Source organism: Lissotriton helveticus, chromosome 11 (assembly GCF_964261635.1).
Source record: "Lissotriton helveticus chromosome 11, aLisHel1.1, whole genome shotgun sequence".
NCBI lineage: Eukaryota > Metazoa > Chordata > Amphibia > Caudata > Salamandridae > Lissotriton > Lissotriton helveticus.
In genome coordinates, this window is record NC_136072.1 from 324,085,994 (window position 1) to 324,104,882 (window position 18,889).

At 44.8% G+C, this 18,889-nt stretch overlaps 1 protein-coding gene across 1 annotated transcript in view; it reads right to left on the reverse strand.

Moving 5' to 3' along the window:
• UBXN7 (UBX domain protein 7) overlaps positions 1-18,889 on the reverse strand; it is a 701,503-nt gene that overhangs the window by 573,772 nt on the left and 108,842 nt on the right. Inside the window, exon 3 of the mRNA XM_078665644.1 lies at positions 355-425. Within this exon, the coding sequence (XP_078521770.1) occupies positions 355-425 (71 nt within the window). The remainder of the gene's footprint in view (positions 1-354; positions 426-18,889) is intronic.

Genomic DNA, 18,889 nt, shown 5'->3' on the forward strand with positions numbered 1-18,889 from the left:
CTCCTTTGTCCTCTCCCTGCTTGGTCTTCACAAAACTTGCCAAGCACAATCCAAATAGGTATTGTTTTGGTTCCAGAAAGTTACTAAGAATCCCAAAAACTTTTCTTTTATGGAAACTTCAACAAAACCATATGTACTATTGTGGTGTGCAGTATGTATGTATTTGAGACAAGATGCAAACAATGTGACATATTACTGATAAAAGCTCTCCCAGATGCATGCACTGTCAAACCAGACTAAAAAAGTTTATAAAAGTTTGAAAAATTACTTTGTACCACATCTGGTTCACTGCCTGTTACCTCCTATCTGATCTAATCAAAAACTTAACTTTCAGTGTGCTTTAAGTCAACTCACCACCAAACAGAGGTTCAGGCTCCACAAGAACTTCCTGCTTCTGTGGAATCGGTGCTCTTACATCATCACCACTGAAAAAGAAAGAACAAGAATCTCACTAATAGATAAAATTCACAAAAACAGACGTTTGAAATCATAAATTATTAATTAGCAGGAGAGACATATTTATTGATATATCCTCATGTCTTGTTTTTCCTGGGCTTCACAATTTAATCATCACAATTGACTATCCTGTACATCAAATGCTGTTTATTCCGAACCTGTTGAACACTATTCATACATATTTCAATCTCTCCTACAAAGCAATTGAGGAGACCACCAATAAACAATATGGTTATCAAAGAAACAAAAAACATTTGCCCGTCCTACTGCAAAGACTGTTTTGGAAAATTCCCTAATATCCATGGATAAAAACAGTTTGCCATCTCATAAACTTGATTCAGCTTAGAGAAGATGGATTACCATTAATTCTCAATTTCTGGACACAGACATAGGTAAGCAGATAAATAGCATAAGCACATTTATGAATCGCATTCCATAAACGTGCGATTAGCTGTTTTTGCAGAAAGAATTACCTTTTAATATAAAGTGCTTAAGCAAATGATTTAATATGCAAATGCAGGACGAGTTTACGACTGCATATGTCAAAAAGAAACTGTATGCCACATCGTAGGTTGAAGCTCAGATTACAGTTCCACAGAGCTGACTGACCTTCTGTGCGCTTTATATAAACTATGCATTATATTGCCAACAGAAGTCATGCCATCTTTTTCTTTTACCTGGCAACATTTGGCAGAGCCAGCCAAGAGTTTCTCTTGACTGTCCTGGACTGCACCCAAGAGAGATGCCGTCTGCCTCGGTTGAATAGATACTGGCAAACATAAGGTGAGCAGACACAGTGTTATACTAAAGTCTGCGTATTCAAATATGGGCAATAAAGTTCCTAGGCAGCTGTCAAAAGGGGGAGGAGAGATCAAACTTTGTACCTTAAAATTGGAAATGGCATGATTCTTTGGCAATTATCGTTTGGAAATCCGCTGGTCCTAATGGGCTCCCAGCTGAACTCTTTAAACAGCACGGGGCACTTGTTAGCACACACCTCCTGCAGATGTATTTCGAAGTGCAGGAAAGGGGGGCACTTCCCGAAGATTTGAGGACTGCCACTATCGTGGTGATACCTAAGGAGGGGTGACCCCCACAGCAGTGCGGTTCGTATAGGCCCATTTCCTTCATAAATGTGGAGACGAAGATCTTGGCCACAATTCTGGCCAACAGATTGACCACGGTCATTACAGGACTAATTCATAGGGACCAGTTGGGCTTATGCCTCACAGGTCGACGAGACTCAATCTCAGACAGGTCTCACAACTGGTTGGAGTTAGTGCAACACAGGACCGACCCCCATCTCATATTATCCCTCAATGCCGAGAAGGCATTCGACACGGTTCACTTGCTGTTTCTTATGGCAGTACTAGAGAGACTGGGATTTGGTCCCGAGTTCATGAGATGGATAGCTCTTCTTTTATGAAGGACCGTTAGCCAGGGTCAGAGTCAATGGGGTGACGTCCCGTAAATTCGCGATCGAACGGAGTACTAGACAAGGTTACCCGCAATAGTCCTGGAAACCCTGGAACCCCTGGCTTGCGTTATACGTGCGCACCCACACATAAGCGGTTTTCGGGTCACTGATAAGGATGACCTGGATGAACGTATTTCGCTGTATGCCGACGACATACTGCTGCATGTCACATGCCCTGCAATAACGCTTCCTAATATTATAGAGAGCTGCGAGTACTATGGTAGGTATGCGGGGTATATAAATAACTGGGAGAAGTCAAGTGTATACCCGGTAGGACGTGAGGTCGAACATAGTATTTATCCCAGCCAACTACAGGTTGTAGCAACTGGGATAAAATACTTAAGTATCCACATTACACTAGACAGGCAACTGGCACAGGAACGCAATTTGTATAGAGTATTGGGGGAATTCCGTTTAGATGCAGACCGATACCCTACCTCTAACACTGTTTGGAAGAGCTGCGCTCTTCAAAATGGTAACCCTCCCTAAGTTTTTATACATCATGCAAAACACCTACCATCCGATACCAGAAGAGGTGTTCAGTAAAATTGACGACATTCTAAGGACATTTCTCTGGGGAGGGAAGCCCTCCAGGGTGGCACTGGGGAAGCTTTTATGTAATTAGTATAGCGGTGGCATTTCCCTGCCGGATCTACAGGATTACTATTGGGCGGCTCACCTGATAGTAAATAATGAATGGGCCTTTGGGGAAAGTATCATGCAACATATGCGCTTGGGCACACACAGTTCATGCACAGGCCATACACACATTACCTTTACGGTGGGAAGGATGTTGCAAAACTGCTACCGGCACCACAAATAGCGGTAATGGCATGGAAAAAGGCGGAGAGGCGCATGAAGTGGGAAGACCGGGTTACTAAGGAAACCCCACTTTGGGTGGGAACACGACTTAAGGAATTTCTCAAGTTGAAAGGTTTTCAGAAGAGGGATCTGGTGGGTATCTCCCATCTCAAGGATATAGTATATCGTAAAGAGTTGGTGACGTTCCCGCACCTCCAGCGAGAATATGATATGAACATGACAAAACTTTAAGTATCGGCAGCTGAGGCATGCCTGGCGAGCGCAACGTATTGATATGGAGGGCCTCCCAGAATATGTTCCATTAGAAGGGAGACTTTTGTTGGGAGACATAGGAGGGAAAGCGGTCTCATGGACCTACAAGACAATCATGAACAACACACCTGACCCACTACGAAAATTGAGAATGCATTGGGAGGGGATCATTTGGTTAAACACAACATTATATCAAAAGGGAATACTTTCTTGCAAAACCAACTAATCAAACCTTTATGGAATGCGACTTGTGCATGTGTTTGTTACATCTCTGCATCACTGCTGTACTTCCGGTGTCTTTGGCTTGTCTCTTTGAAGCTTACCAATGCTCTATTCTCTACATGTCTACTGCTCTACAAGGCCTAATCTCCCACCTATCCTTTCCCTCTGCGCTACTTTATCTGCATATTTTCGAAGAGATGTGTTCTTGCAATGAAGGTCTGCAACTTAAAATTTCTGCTTTGTCTAATTCTAGACCTCTATTCTACCAAAGCTTTTGTCGGTTTCCATTCCTCCAGGTCCTGTCTGAATTCATACTTTCTATTCTACTAGCTTAGGCCTGTATTTCTCCTTTAACACGTACATCTGTACACGTGTTCCTGCTGACGTTTGCTTTGGCATGAGTCTGCCCACTTAATTTTTTTTCTTTTTTGTAACATTCACCCCTGTAGTTGATTTTTTTTGTTTTTTGGGAATGTATTTATTTGCATTTTCTTGATCACATTACAAGACCACGGCGAGTATACAAAACATCTTGATTCAGTTTTCTTTACAGATATACCGAAATCATACAATATTAGCATGGAAATAATCAACAGTAACGAAAATTGCCTGTCAACGGAATCTCTCCACCCTCCCTGCATTTAACGCCAATTCCCTGAACTACTGTGAGTCTTTGAGTGTCAAACCATAATAGGTAAGCCATGGCTTCCATATTTTCCAAAATTTCTTCTGGCACACCCCAGGGCCATTTCCCAGCTCTGGACTGAGAAATGGCCCTGATGCACCCCGGGGAGGTGGCCATTAGATCGAGGCTGCGATTGATCCAGTTTAAATATTTACACAGAATGTACTATGCTAGAGCTTGACTGTATAAGATGGGTAGAGCCGAGTACCCCAATTGCTTGGAATGTAAAACTATGAAAGGAACCTTCTTCCACACTGTATGGGGATGCGCACAGGCACAGTTCTATTGGGGCAAACTTCTGAAGGAATTAGAACTTGTATTGAATGCACAAATACCCCCAGACCCCGTATTCATTCTGTTGGGTATTCCCACGGAGATGGACCTCTCTAAAGTAAAACTGACGTTCCTTCAACTGGGTCTGGTTGTAGCCAAAAAAGACATGGCAAAGGCCTGGGGAGCAACGAGTAATCCGACACTAGAGGAATGGCGGAAGGTGAAGGACATGTATATGTGGGTAGATAAAACAACGTACAAAGCGAGGGGGTGCCCTAAGAAATTTTGGAAAATATTACCTATTATGGTTTGACACTCAAAGACTCGCAGTAGTTCAGGGAATTGGCGTAATATGCAGAGAGGAGGGAGGAGGGATTCCGTTGACAGGCAATTTTCGTTACTGTTGATTATTTCCATGCTAATATTGTATTATTACGCTAGATCTGTAAAGAAAACTGAATCAAGAAGTTTTGTATATTCGCTGTGGTCTTGTAATGTGATCAAGAAAATGCAAATAAATACATTCCCCCAACAAAAACAAAAAAAATCAACTACAGGGGTGAATCTTACAAAAAAAATAAAAAATTAAGAGGGCAGACTCATGCCAAAGCATCCGTCAGCAGGAACACGTGTACAGATGTACGTGTTAAAGGAGAAATACAGGCCTAAGCTAGTAGAATAGAAAATATGAATTCAGACAGGACCTGGAGGAATGGAAACAGACAAAAGCTTTGGTAGAATAGAGGACTAGAATTAGACAAAGCAGAAATTGAAAGTTGCAGACCTTCATTGCAAGGACACATCTCTGAGAAAATATGCAGATAAAGTAGCGCAGAGGCAAAGGATAGGTGGGAGATTAGGCCTTGTAGAGCAGTAGACGTGTAGAGAATAGAGCATTGCTAAGCTTCAAAGAGACAAGCCAAAGACACCAGAAGTACAGCGGTGATGCAGAGATGTAACAAACACATGCACAAGTCACATTCCATAAAGGTTTGATTAGTTGGTTTTGCACGAAAGTATTCCCTTTTGATATAATGTTGTGTTTAAGCAAATGCCGATTAAATATGAAAATCTATGACATATTTACGATTGAACATGTAAAAAAGAAACTGTACTCCACATTGCAAATTGAAGCTCAGATTCCAGTTTCACGGGCTGACTGACCTTCTCAACCGGTTATAGATCAGAGCAACATGCCAACTCCTGGCACTCTGACGAAATGCCAGATAATACATTAGTGAGTTAATTCCCCTGTCAAACTATTACAAAGCTACACAGTTGAAGATATTTATAAAAATACTATACATTAAAGGCAAGCCCATACTCTACCACCAGCTCCAAAAAGAGAAGCTTCAGTACTTTTTTTAGGTCTCGGAACTGCGAACAGATCGCAAAGCGATCTGTCGTTCCGAGACTCTATTGTAATCATTCTCGGTTTCCAGGAGTCAAGGGAGATAGGAGACAAGTGAGGTGCACGCGCAACCTTGTAACTGGGATCAGGTCGCGCGCGCTTCCTATCTCCCATGGCTCCTTGGAAGCAGACTCACACGCACACACACACACACGCGCGCGCACACACACACACACAGCCCCCCCCGCCGCGCATACACACACATACAGACTCCCCCCCCCTCACCCGCCGCGGCGCATACACACACAGAACCCCCCCCCTTACACACACACATCTCCTACCTCGTCTCGGCGTGTCATCGCGATCCCTTGCCCCCGCTCCTCTGGTGCGCGCGCACCACTGGTTTCGATTCCCGCGTCGGCCGGTTTCGATTCCGTGCTTGTTTATTTACTTTTGCTGTAGGCGTCCACCGACGCTTCTGGTGAGGTAGGCTGCCATATTGGAAGGGGGTCTGCTGTGATCACTGGCCTTAAGTCTACATTAGATACCTATATGTAGTATTTTTTTGTCACTTTGATCGACAATCTCATATTCTGTTTAATTCCAAATACTTACTAAGAAATTGAAAGTAGTCAAACATAATGTTCTTGCTTGCATCACTTAAAAATAACACGAACATATATATTTTTTAATACGTTTCAGCATTGGACAAAGAGTGAAATGTAATTTCTTGTACGCTTGATATATACGTGCTGCACTGTAGTGATAGCTTTCTTACTGTGCCGAATGTTCGGTCGCTGAATATGGGTGATAATCCCACTTGCAGCCGCCTACGCAACCCGGAAGCACAGCTAACTCCAGGTCTGGGAACTGCTTTACTACTCTGGTAATAAACAAAGAGGCCTAGCTATTTTCTCGTGCACTGTCAGTCTGGAGCAAAGTGGTTCCTGGAAAGTGTTTTCGCACCTTCTGTCTCGCGCCATGCAGTTGGAAATGGGAACCACCTTAACGAAGGATAGTGCTGGAGCTCTATCCTGACAGCTGCCCTCACCTCTTCATTCTGCTTCGCTCTCCTAGAGCTGCCTTTGTTTTTATGTTCCCACATTGAACTGTTTGTTTTCGGACAGCTAGCAGTCTCTGTGTCCATCGCTTTGAAACCCTGGTAACGCTTTTGCTGTCCATTGTCCAGAAAGGGAGCCAGCTTTTTGTCAAGAATGTCCTGCACCGATGAATACAAAAACGCAACGCGTTTAGAGTTTCTTGTATTGCTTCCTAGAATACCTAAGCACCACACGGCTAGTGACTGGAGAAACGAAGCATCCTGCATCTAATGTGCCACGAACATAGGAGGGCACTGCACGGGTGCCGTCTATTTTAATTTATACAGTCTTCGATGATCGTGTTTTTGATCACCGTTCTTAGAATATTGATTTGTCGAGCCATTGAAACAATTGCGAGTCCGCTAGCAGATATCCAACAATGGACAAGAAATCCTTTGACGTGGTGCTGGATGAAGTGCGAAAGGTAAAATCTAAAAGTTCGTTTTAAAAGGTTTTTTAGTTTCTAAACCGGAGGTTGGTGCATAGCTGGAAAGTTAACCCGGTCCATGCGCGAATAGCTAGCTGCTCCCGTGCCAGTTTTTTCCTAGCATGCAGGGATGTCGTTCTGATTTTATAGTAGTGGGATAAACAAGAGACCAGTCCAAGACTGCAAAGAAAAAACCTGCTCTAGAGCAGTTACTCATGGACCTGAGAAACTTGGCTAAGCTGGTGGTGGGTAGATAAGGGCGAAAGAAATCTGATACACTGCATGGGTAAATATTGTAAATCCAACGCACAACTCTACTCATTAGAAGGTTTTCGATGTATCAATTTGATATTCCATTCTGCAAATGTCTTATGTTAACACACCCCATTTCTGCATCTTTCGTACACACTTGGCATGTATTTTATTTATTTATTTTTTTATTTTAAAAGTTTTATATAGCGCTAGCTTGACCCGTAGGTATCAGAGCGCTTTACATACACACAGTTAAAAAAAACACAGAAGGAGATTGCATTACATAGTAGGCAGGCAGGGGAGCAAAACCCGAGATAAGAAAAAAAAAAATACAGCATGAAAAATAAGTATGTCGTGCATCGGAGGGGGAGGGAATAAAGAAAAAAGGTGGTTCGCTCAGACCGGTCACCAACTATCATTGAATGTCAAGAGAGGGAAGTAGTGAGTGCAGAGTAGCGAGTGCAGAGTAGCGAGTGCAGAGTAGTGAGTAGTAAGTGCAGAGTAGCAAGTAGTGAGTGCAGAGTAGTGAGTGCAGAGTAGTGCGTGTGCAGAGTGAGTGTGCAGAGTGTGTGTGCAGAGTGTGTGTGCAGAGTGAGTGTGCAGAGTGAGTGTGCAGAGTGAGTGTGCAGAGTGAGTGTGCAGAGTTGTGAGTGCGAGTGCAGAGTGCAGAGTGCAGAGTGCAAGTGCAGAGTGCGAGTGCAGAGTGCAGAGTGCAGAGTGCGAGTGCAGAGTGCGAGTGCAGAGTGCGAGTGCAGAGTGCGAGTGCAGAGTGCGAGTGCAGAGTGCGAGTGCAGAGTGCGAGTGCAGAGTGCGAGTGCAGAGTGCGAGTGCACAGTGCGAGTGCAGAGTTGTGAGTGTGAAGTGTGAGTGTGTAGGGTGAGCAGTGTGTGAGCGTGCAGGGTTAATCTGTGAGCGTGCAGGGTGAACAGTGTGTGAGCGTGCAGGGTGAGCAGTGTGTGAGCGTGCAGGGTGAGCAGTGTGTGAGCGTGCAGGGTGAGCAGTGTGTGAGCGTGCACGGTGAGCAGTGTGTGAGCGTGCAGGGTGAGCAGTGTGTGAGCGTGCAGGGTGAGCAGTGTGTGAGCGTGCAGGGTGAGCAGTGTGTGAGCGTGCAGGGTGAGCAGTGTGTGAGCGTGCAGGGTGAGCAGTGTGTGAGCGTGCAGGGTGAGCAGTGTGTGAGCGTGCAGGGTGAGCAGTGTGTGAGCGTGCAGGGTGAGCAGTGTGTGAGCGTGCAGGGTGAGCAGTGTGTGAGCGTGCAGGGTGAGCAGTGTGTGAGCGTGCAGGGTGAGCAGTGTGTGAGCGTGCAGGGTGAGCAGTGTGTGAGCGTGCAGGGTGAGCAGTGTGTGAGCGTGCAGGGTGAGCAGTGTGTGAGCGTGCAGGGTGAGCAGTGTGTGAGCGTGCAGGGTGAGCAGTGTGTGAGCGTGCAGGGTGAGCAGTGTGTGAGCGTGCAGGGTGAGCAGTGTGTGAGCGTGCAGGGTGAGCAGTGTGTGAGCGTGCAGGGTGAGCAGTGTGTGAGCGTGCAGGGTGAGCAGTGTGTGAGCGTGCAGGGTGAACATTGTGTGAGCGTGCAGGGTGAACAGTGTGTGAGCATGCAGAGTGAACAGTTTGTGAGCGTGCAAGGTGAACAGTTTGTGAGTGTGCAAGGTGAACAGTTTGTGAGTGTGCAAGGTGAACAGTTTGTGAGTGTGCAAGGTGAACAGTTTGTGAGTGTGCAGGTTGAACAATTCCAATCCAAACCACATAATTCCATTACACACCACATGCATACACTCCATAACACATGGCTAAAAGACATTGCCATTTACAATGCCATTAGCAGTAACTCAAATATATCCGAGACCTATTGCATTTCCAATGATTGTTTACATTTATTTTTAGGTCTCGCTGATCTGGCAAGACATTTAGTGAGTGGGCTTTAGAAATCCGACCTCAAGCTTTTGCTTGTGACCTAAAGCTTGCGGTTACGTGCGCAGGCAAGCGCACAGCCGCCATCTAGCTTTCCTCGCGGCACCCTTACAGCGCGCGATCAGGCACCATCTGGCTTTTCTCTTGCTTGCTCTCCCAAGCGCCTCGCTATGCCCCTCCCCCACCACAGAGCGCATCTCGCGGCCGCATGTCTTGTTTCCTTCCCTTTCCTGCCCATGCGTGCCTCCCAGTTGTCTGTATTATTCGCCCTCTCAACCTTCGATCTCTCGCCCTCTCAACCTTCGCTCTCTCGCCCTCTCAACCTTCGCTCTCTCGCCCTCTCAACCTTCGCCCTCTCAACCTTCGCTCTCTCGCCCTCTCAACCTTCGCTCTCTCGCCCTCTCAACCTTCGCTCTCTCGCCCTCTCAACCTTCGCTCTCTCGCCCTCTCAACCTTCGCTCTCTCGCCCTCTCAACCTTCGCTCTCTCGCCCTCTCAACCTTCGCTCTCTCGCCCTCTCAACCTTCGCTCTCTCGCCCTCTCAACCTTCGCTCTCTCGCCCTCTCAACCTTTGCTCTCTCGCCCTCTCAACCTTCGCTCTCTCGCCCTCTCAACCTTCGCTCTCTCGCCCTCTCAACCTTCGCTCTCTCGCCCTCTCAACCTTCGCTCTCTCGCCCTCTCACCGTCGTCTCTCATTATCACTGCCTTTATCTGTGGCGCTGCCGCTCTCCCTCTTTTCCTCTGCCTGTGTTCTCCTTTTTAAGATCCTTCCACATTAAGGGACAAGGGGTGTTCTCTCTCTCTCCCCCCCACACACAGCCCCACCGCCCGCCATTCTTTCACTGTTCCCGATTCAGAGAAGCCAGAGGTGCTTATTGGTGCCCTCAAGAAACTGGCACAGTCATTCCTCTGGGTCCATTTGACATTGTTTTTTGCGGGGAGAGGGCGTTTGGAAAGCCGGAATTAAAAGAGCATGCCTGTCCAGTTGCAACATTGATGCTTTCAGTCTCTTTGCATTACATAACAGCGGTTCCATTGTAACACCAAACGTGCACACTGACTGTTCGGTCAGAAGGTGGTGGACTTCATTTAATCGTTTACCTGGCCTGATGCCGAACAGGAAGGGTACGTTAGTGCTAAACTACCACCATGGGAGGAGTCAAGGATTCTAAAACTCATTTTAATTGACCATGGCAGCCCATCAACTTCAAAAAAATATTCAGAATAACAATGAACCCTCTCCAAAAGCAACAATGTATGCAGCACATGCATAAGAAAAGGATACTACAAAGCAGAAGGTAGGAAATAAAACAAGCATTGGCATAGCCAATAGGTCTCGCTTGTAGGACCTTATAAGTATTTAGTTATGCAGCACAATATCCTTGGGGCAACAACATCAACTGTTGCATGGCTAAACACTTATAAGGTACAAGGTTTAGCCATGCAACAGCTGATGTTGTTGCACCAAGGATATTGTGCTGCAAAACTAAATACTTATAAGGTCCCAAAAGCAAGACCTATTGGCTATGCCTATGCTTGTTTTATTTGAACCCCAGCAAATTAAAAACATACAAGTTACATGAGGATGGAAAAGAAGGCAAATTACGATCTTAGGGTTAAACATATGGAAAATATAACAGCATAAAACTGCGGCAAGGAAGAAGAAAAAGGAAAAAAAAAGGTTACAAATTAAACAGGTTACAGGATGAGCAATTCGATATAGGAGACAATTACAGGTAACCTGGTGTATTAAACATTTATCTTTACAATGTTCTGCAGAAATGCCAGTGGTAGTCTATATACATTTAGTCTCCTTCTTTCCATCTTATGATGGGGGTCCAAATGTTTTCCCCCAAACTTCTTGCTCTCAAACCCTTTTTTTCATATACTCCCTTTTCTAAATTATAGGTGGCTAATAGCCTCCCTAACCAGTGCTGAAACCTGGGTGCCAGGGGATACAGCCAAGCTGCAGCAATACATATTCTAACCATTGTCATGGCTATGAGAAGCTTCAGTGGCTATATGGATTTTATATGGTCTCCAGCTACGCAAAGTTTATATAAAAATTTTAGTATGGGGGACTGGTCATTAGAAAGCTTGTTAGCAGATTCGCTACTGCAAGCCCAGTCCAGGGTAGGCAATATCTGGGACAGATTAGATTGTATGGCGCGCCACGAATACCGCCAATTGCTCAATAGAGAGGGGAACAAGCCGATTATACTTACTCTCAAAACCAGATGGTAGTTATACCTCTACCCAAAACAGTATTAATGCCCTCTTACATGCCCATTTATCCATTGTGTGTAGAGAGGAGACGGGCGACCCTTGACACCCAAGACCACTTTTTGAAGGATCTCATACTCCCCAGTCTCACTTATAACCAAAGCAAGGGACTCAGTGCGGCGGTTACATTGGAAGTTTTGGCGAAGTGTCTGGACTGAGAGTCAATAAACTAAAATCAACCGTGTTTCCACTTGCAACGCTCACAAACACAGACGCAGCCGACCTCCCCTCAACTGAGTTCAAGTGGAAATTTACCCACTTTCCCTATCTGGAGATCCAGGTAGCACAGACAGCGGAGGAGCAATATGATCTGAACAGGGAGGCAGTGCTCACAGGTTTACGGTCATCTATCGACTTCTGGACTCGCATCCCTCTATCCATCATGGGACAAGCAGATGGTGCTCTTACCACGCAGCTGGTACACCTTGCAAAATTCTTTTTGCATCATCCCTAGATCTGCCTTGGAGACCCTGGAGCCTCCTGATATCACTTGTTTAGGCTACAAAACACAGTAGGGCTAAACTGGTGATTCTAAAATTGGACACTGAACGGGGGGACTGGGTCTACCAGATCTTCAGCTTTACTACATCGTTGCCTTCCTCAAATATGCAGCACTCTGGTGTGTGGAGGGCCCAAACGTAGAGCAAGATCTTATGGCAGATATGGGATGGTAAAATAGCCTACAGAGATGACTCATGATGGGATCTCAAACGCCCTCGCAATACCCATTTCTGGTACGACAAGTCGCGGGAGCATGGGAAAGGGATGTCTCATTGGTGCTGCATAGGGCGCCCAATGCACAAGCGCTACTGCTGCATTGACTGCACAATTTTTGCCATATACAAACCGTCCTGGATTTGACGAGATGGGATGCCTTCACTGCAGTCAACCTATATTGTAATGTGTCTTTCCTCACAATTGCTGAAGCGCAGGAGTGCTTCGTGATCCTAGGAGGGCATTTTTTCCATTATACAAAACTATCCCGCATTACACGCGAGATCTGGATCTCATTCCCTGACAAACCAACAGAGTCCCACACATTGAGAGCGATTCTAGACCCAGGTACCCACAGGGGACTGATCTCTATCCTATACTGAGCACTAAAGGCCGACCTTAGCGTTGATGTCTCACGCATTAGAGATAGATGGTCGGCAGATCTACTGACACCCCCCCCCCCCTCACAGATAGCAAATGGAAGAGAGCGTGTGCACAGGTACGGGAGGTGGCCAGTAACGCCCGCTTCAAATGTACAGAATTACATTATCTGCATTGAACCTATATGACCCCTTTCAGATTAGCGCGCATTATTGCAACTTGTTCCGCAGAATGCCCCTGCTGTGGCATCGGACTAGCAACGTTGGCACACATGACGTGGGATTGCCCTCAGCTCCAACAGTACTGGTCAGGGGTATTGGAGACACTGCGAGAGGCGACTGCCGTTCAAATTGAGGGAAGCATCAAACATTGTCTTTTAGGAGTCTTGACGCCCCCAAAGACGAGTAATAGAATGCAACATAAGTTAGCAAACTTGGGACTTGTACTTGCGAGACTCCGCATACTGTATATGTATATATGTATATGTATATGTAGTGTATTTTGTAAAGCGCACAGCTGCCCCAACAGGGCGTCCCGGCGCTGTATAATGCTGTGGAACCCATCCTGGCTCTCCCTGTGAGAAGCCCCTCCTGGGCACCCCCAAGGTGAAGCCAGGCATCCCAGTGTTGTAGGGGCCGTTGTGGAGATTAAGCAAGCTATTGCCCAGAGTTACAGCTTGGGACCCATGATTAGAGTAGGCGCCAAGGCGAGAATTATCGAGTCCGCGGACATTGAGCTCAAGACCCTGCCGCGTCGGGACTTGAACCCTGGTCCCAGGCCTGATCTCTGCTTCAGAGTCTGCCGCTCTAACCAGTGAGCCACACTTCTCCACTGACACACTGGACGCGCCCTAAACCCACAAATTGCCCAGATGGATAGCAGATATGAGTGAATGGGGGTGGCAGAGGAAAGACGTCCACGTACAGTACGAACAGATGAAAATGCAGAACAGGACCTGGAGATGTGGGGATTATTGCTGAGTAACTTACAGCCCCCGGGACAGGTGGCGACGGGACCAGATTCCCATTCACAAACTGGAACTCCAGTCACGCAAATGAGCAGAGACGAAGGCACCCCTATCAGCCCAGGCAACACCATTTAACGCAGGAGTATCTGGACCCTGTGGGTGGGGAGGGAAACAGGCCACCCACCGTGGATAGAATCCCAGACTGGTTTTAGGAGGGAGCCGGTCATCCCCCCTTACAGCTAGAAACATTAACACATCAAGCTTACCAAGGTGGAATGTACTGGGGATGAGGGCCCAACATAACCTATTTGTCACCCAGTACATCACATGTTCAGTGTTAGGAAGAGGACTCTAAACTAACTGAATACACGGCATCTGTCCCCAACGCCAGAGGATACACACGAATGCTGATTAGCTACATGCTGCCAGTTCTTTTTTCTTTATTTTTATTCTTTATTTTTTTTCTTGTTTTCCAACAGTACTGTGTTCTTGTTGGTATACTGTTGTTTAGAGAGGGGTGAAGACAAAAAATACAAAAAAAAGCAAAAGAGGGAAGAAAAATGGGGATCTGCAGCTTTTCTGTTAAGTCAGTTTTGCATGTTTATGGCATAATGCTGCCACGTGTACAGCTGACGATAGAAATGCGCAGTTGAATATTGTATCAATGAGATGTAAACTTATGTTGTATGGTGTTGCCATGTGTATCCCGAAATAAAAACCAATTCTAAAAAAGAAAGCATGTGATCAAACTCCGAGGCTGATAGTAAGAACGGTCCATAATGTAACTCGGCTGCTGACACTGAGGAACAAGTCCTCTTTTTTGCAGCGCATATTAGAAACCTAGGCAGAAATAGGTTAAGCTACTTTGTTTGTAAATGGGGATCAGGACATCCCAATTTGCTCTCAGAATGTGCAAACTAGACACTATTATGCAGGTTGTGTTTGTAATTTCTAACTACCTTCAAACGATGTGGTACGCAAGACCAAAGGACTTAAATCCTTATGCACAGGTTAATCCTTTTTTTTCCTCAACTTAATTGAAATTGTGTATTTTTAATAGAGATCATATATACTGGGCTAGGAAAAGCCACTGCTATGTCTAAGTTTTCTGAATGTATGTATTTTAATTATATTTTTAAGGACTTAATGAGGTTTTTATATTACTATAATCAGAACGGTTTGCAAATTTTGCGATTTAATGTATGTAATTGTCAATGGATGGTTTTTATCTGAACTGCCAAAGATAGATTGTAATAAAACTAGTGCACAGTAACGCAGCAGTTAAAATATGCACACAAAATCACACAAGAATCCCAACCTCAAACTGAGAATGATTTACAGCAAATTAATCTACTCAAGCTAGACTACTGGAGAGAGGTTTTGTTAGGTCTCGCCTGGCATTAGAGGCACGCATGCGCTACTCTCGCCATGCGAGGGCTTCTTGGAATCAATACGGTTCCAGAAGTCGTCTCGGCTCCGCAATTTTCATTTGTGCGCGTCATTGGTTGTCACGGATTATGCAAAATAAAGGGTAATGATTGCACTGGAGGCATTTTATTCCCTCCTGGTTGCCAACCTGTCCTCTTTTGGCCTCGCCCATCGTGATTGGATGTTTTACTGGCTGCAGTAGACACTGTCTTCTAATTAGTGGGTAAGCACTTTTTTATTACATTCCGCAGCTGCAAACGGTCACAGGAGGCAGTGTGCTAGTGTACACTAGTTTTCTTTTGTTCTTGAAGCACGCTATGCATGCTTTCACTTTCACAGCCACCACTAGTGGGACGGGCTGCACACCTCGTCGAAAACGTGGTTTTTTGTACACATTAAATAATGGCTGCCGCGAAAAGTAGTAAAAAATGTTTTCCCTTTACGTTTGCCTGCTCCGCGCTCACAAGTGTCCCCTTTTTATCCAGCTAATACGACATGGCAGTTGCTGTGCACAAGACGAGGGTTCTCCGGGCAGACAATGAGTTCTGTCAAAACGGCCCCTTCCCTTTAATGATTAATGCACTTGGGCTTTGCGTCATTTCCAGGAGCATAATTACTAGTTTTAAATGCTTTTCTTCAACAAGCAGTTTTTTTTTGTTTGACGTTTATTTTTTTCACACTGTAAACTTGTTCCCTGCTTTTGTGATGGTGGTTTGCACAGCTCTGTCGATAGTCATAACTTTTGTTTTGTGTCGAGATTAAACAGTGCTGGGTATGTTAAGCTAGAGCGTTGCCATAACAATGCTCCTTCAGTGGTCAGTGTGCTGTTGACTACCACTCCCCGGCCTTAGAGATAAGAGGTGGGAACGGCCGAGTTTGTTTTTCATTGAACCTCTGGGACACTGGGCATACAGAAAGAAGCTGTTGGATTTTGCTTTTTAATTTTGCCCCTCTTGCTGCATTTACGCTTTTTACAATCGTTGTAAATTGCAGGGGTTAATGTTAACCAATTTAATGGTACTCATTTTACCGACCTCGGAAGGATGGAAAGCTGAGCAGGCCTCTTCCAGAGTCTGCGTACCTGCAAAGGCATCTGACTTAAGTAAGTGTCTCCATTAGTGTGAAGGAAGCAGCTAGGGTCACAAGAACAAGTGCACCGTTAAACGCTCGGGAGATTAGGGCATGTCACCGTATTAATAATTATCTACAGCGGGCTCTAGGCTCTCCATTGCCTTAGCAGTAAATGATATTCACTTCGAGATGAAATGCGGAGTCTACGCAGCCCTGTGGCCTGGACCTTATAAAAGGTGCAGCCTTTTTTTTAATATATATTTGAAACTTGTCCGCTATTGCTCGGTATCTTGACTCTATGTAAACCATTCCTTTTTCGTGGAATCGAAGCACTAGGGTCACATGTGATCACATCTGGTAATGCCCATTGCTGCCAAGCTATAGAATACATGGACCTTTACACATCTCATCTGAGCTGTTACTGGCACCATTTAACTATAGCTAAGTGGTTGAGGCCAGTTCAGTTCTAGGCTTACACTAAAGTGAATGGGAGCGACCCGCTCAGAAGGCAGGCCAGTGCACTCTATAAATGATATATTGGTCACCGAGGGGGATGGCCAGGTGAGGCGTGGGTGCTTGCATTACGTATTTTTTCGGGATCTTGAGCGCCAACAATCCCTTAGTTGCAAAAAGTGCCTAGTGCAATTACCGTGCAAAATGCAATTGGGCTATTCCTCAGCTTGTCTGTTCACCTCTACAAGGTGTGGCTGGTTGACCTGATAAGTGCATCCTTTTAAGGTGACAAAAACTATTCTTTCTCACTGGAGCATTCTATTGAAGTATTTATGTAGCCCCCGTATATCTAATTGTGGCTTAAGGCGCTTTGGTTTGTAGTATGAGGCTGCTGTTGTGCATGGTTAGTAGGGTGTAGGTTAATGGCTGTCTGCCTAGTGCCTGTATGCAGGGCCACTTGGATGATGCAGTCCTGTGGCGTTCTGCATTAGTATGGCTTTTGCCACATAATTAATCATCATTGACTATACAGTGGGGACCCCGCCTGTATTCCTTTGTGGAACCCGGGCATATTCAAATTACAAAGAAAAATTCTCTACACAGATAAATCTACTATTGTAAACAACCCCCTTTTTGTAATGATAGATCCATCTTCAACTGCATTATCTGCATATTTAAACAAAAGATTTTTTCAAGCTAGCACTGGTCGAGTTACTAAACATGGTGGTACCTGTCCTGTACCGGGTAACCCCATCGCAAACGTTTGCTGGTCACCTTTCAGTTTCTTACTGCTGTATTTGGCTAATCATATGCTACCAATAAGGTCAAATCTTTGCCCAAGTTGGGTAATATGTAAACAGGACTAAATAAGTAATACTATTGGGTCACATAATTTGCTTTTTCTTACAAGATTTGGGCAATAGGTTCCTTAATCTCCAAACGGTCCCCAGCGCCTTGAGAACCTCAGGGGTGATTAGTTTGCGCTTTATAGATACCAGGGTATTTAAAGAAATACAAACCTAGATGTATATAATCATAAATGTTTACATACACAGGCATATTATGTACATTAGTGTTTTAGTATGGGAGTTATGCAGGAAAGAGGCAACTCTTGTAGTCTTCCGAAGATCAGGTAGTTGTCTGTGTATCGTAAGTTTGGTAATGAATTCCCTAGTTTGGTTGCTTAAACAGGGAAAGAAGTACCTCCTATGGTCTTTAAACCATTGACTGCTCCAAACTTGCTTTTAAAACAGTATAGTTTCTGGATGAACTGCTCCAACGGTTAAACATTCTTCTCTATTAGAAGAATGTACAGCAGAGTCTGTCCTACAGGCATTCAAACTTGTGACCTGCAGATCGACTCGTTCCTGCACAAATATTCAACCCACTGAACACTACTCCCTGTTGTCATTACTTAACAAGCATTTGCAATGCAACCGATCTTGCATTTACTGGAATTTGAGCTATTGGCATTGTAAATAACAATGCCTTTTATTTAGGTTTTTGGTTTTAAACTATAAATAAAAGACATTGTCATTTAAAATACTATTGCTTAAACTCTCGCAAATGCAACGCCATTTACAACAGCAATAACTAACTTAAGTGAAAGCGAGGCCTATTGCATTTCCATTGCTTGTTTTAAATAGCTTTCACTTTAAGTGGGCAACTGTGCTTCCCCCACTGATTCAATATCTCACAGAAAAGAAACATCCTGGGATACAAGTACAGTAAGATGGGAGTAGGGCTCATTTCCTGAAAAGAGTATTAGCTGAATTAAGATGTACAAATACAGGATTATGAAAAAGAGTCAATAGATGAGGTTTGTACAGTAAACTGTAAAACTAAATGGAATGCACAGCAAAACATTGATTAGTATATACTTCTGACAAAGGGCCAGTATTTATTTGTATTACCGCCTCAAGAAGAGGACCTGGTCTGAAGGAAGTCTTTTTCACCAGAGTCCAAAGTCCCCACAGAAGTATTCCTTGCTCATCCTAAAAAATCTCCCTCCCTCTTAGCAAGGATACACAGCACATTCTGGTTTCATTTTTCAGCTGATTATTTTCCTTGTGTAGTACATCAAACTTACTGCTCCTTTGTAATGGAAGGAAGCACTGATCACAAGAAAGTACACTTTCACTTCCAGGACACTAATTAGTGTAGAAGCAACTTCGGTAGCGAGAAGAGATTGTGCTGTCCAGTATTGTGAGCACACTAAAATGTGACGAAGTCATCTGTGACAATAGTTATGTGGTGTGTGGGGGGACTGGAATGTACACCCTCTCACTACATTTTCATTCACCAACGGCGCTTACACACTATACCCCCTTCAGGAAGCTTCAGGACGACACAAGAAAGCAATCTGGGTCACACC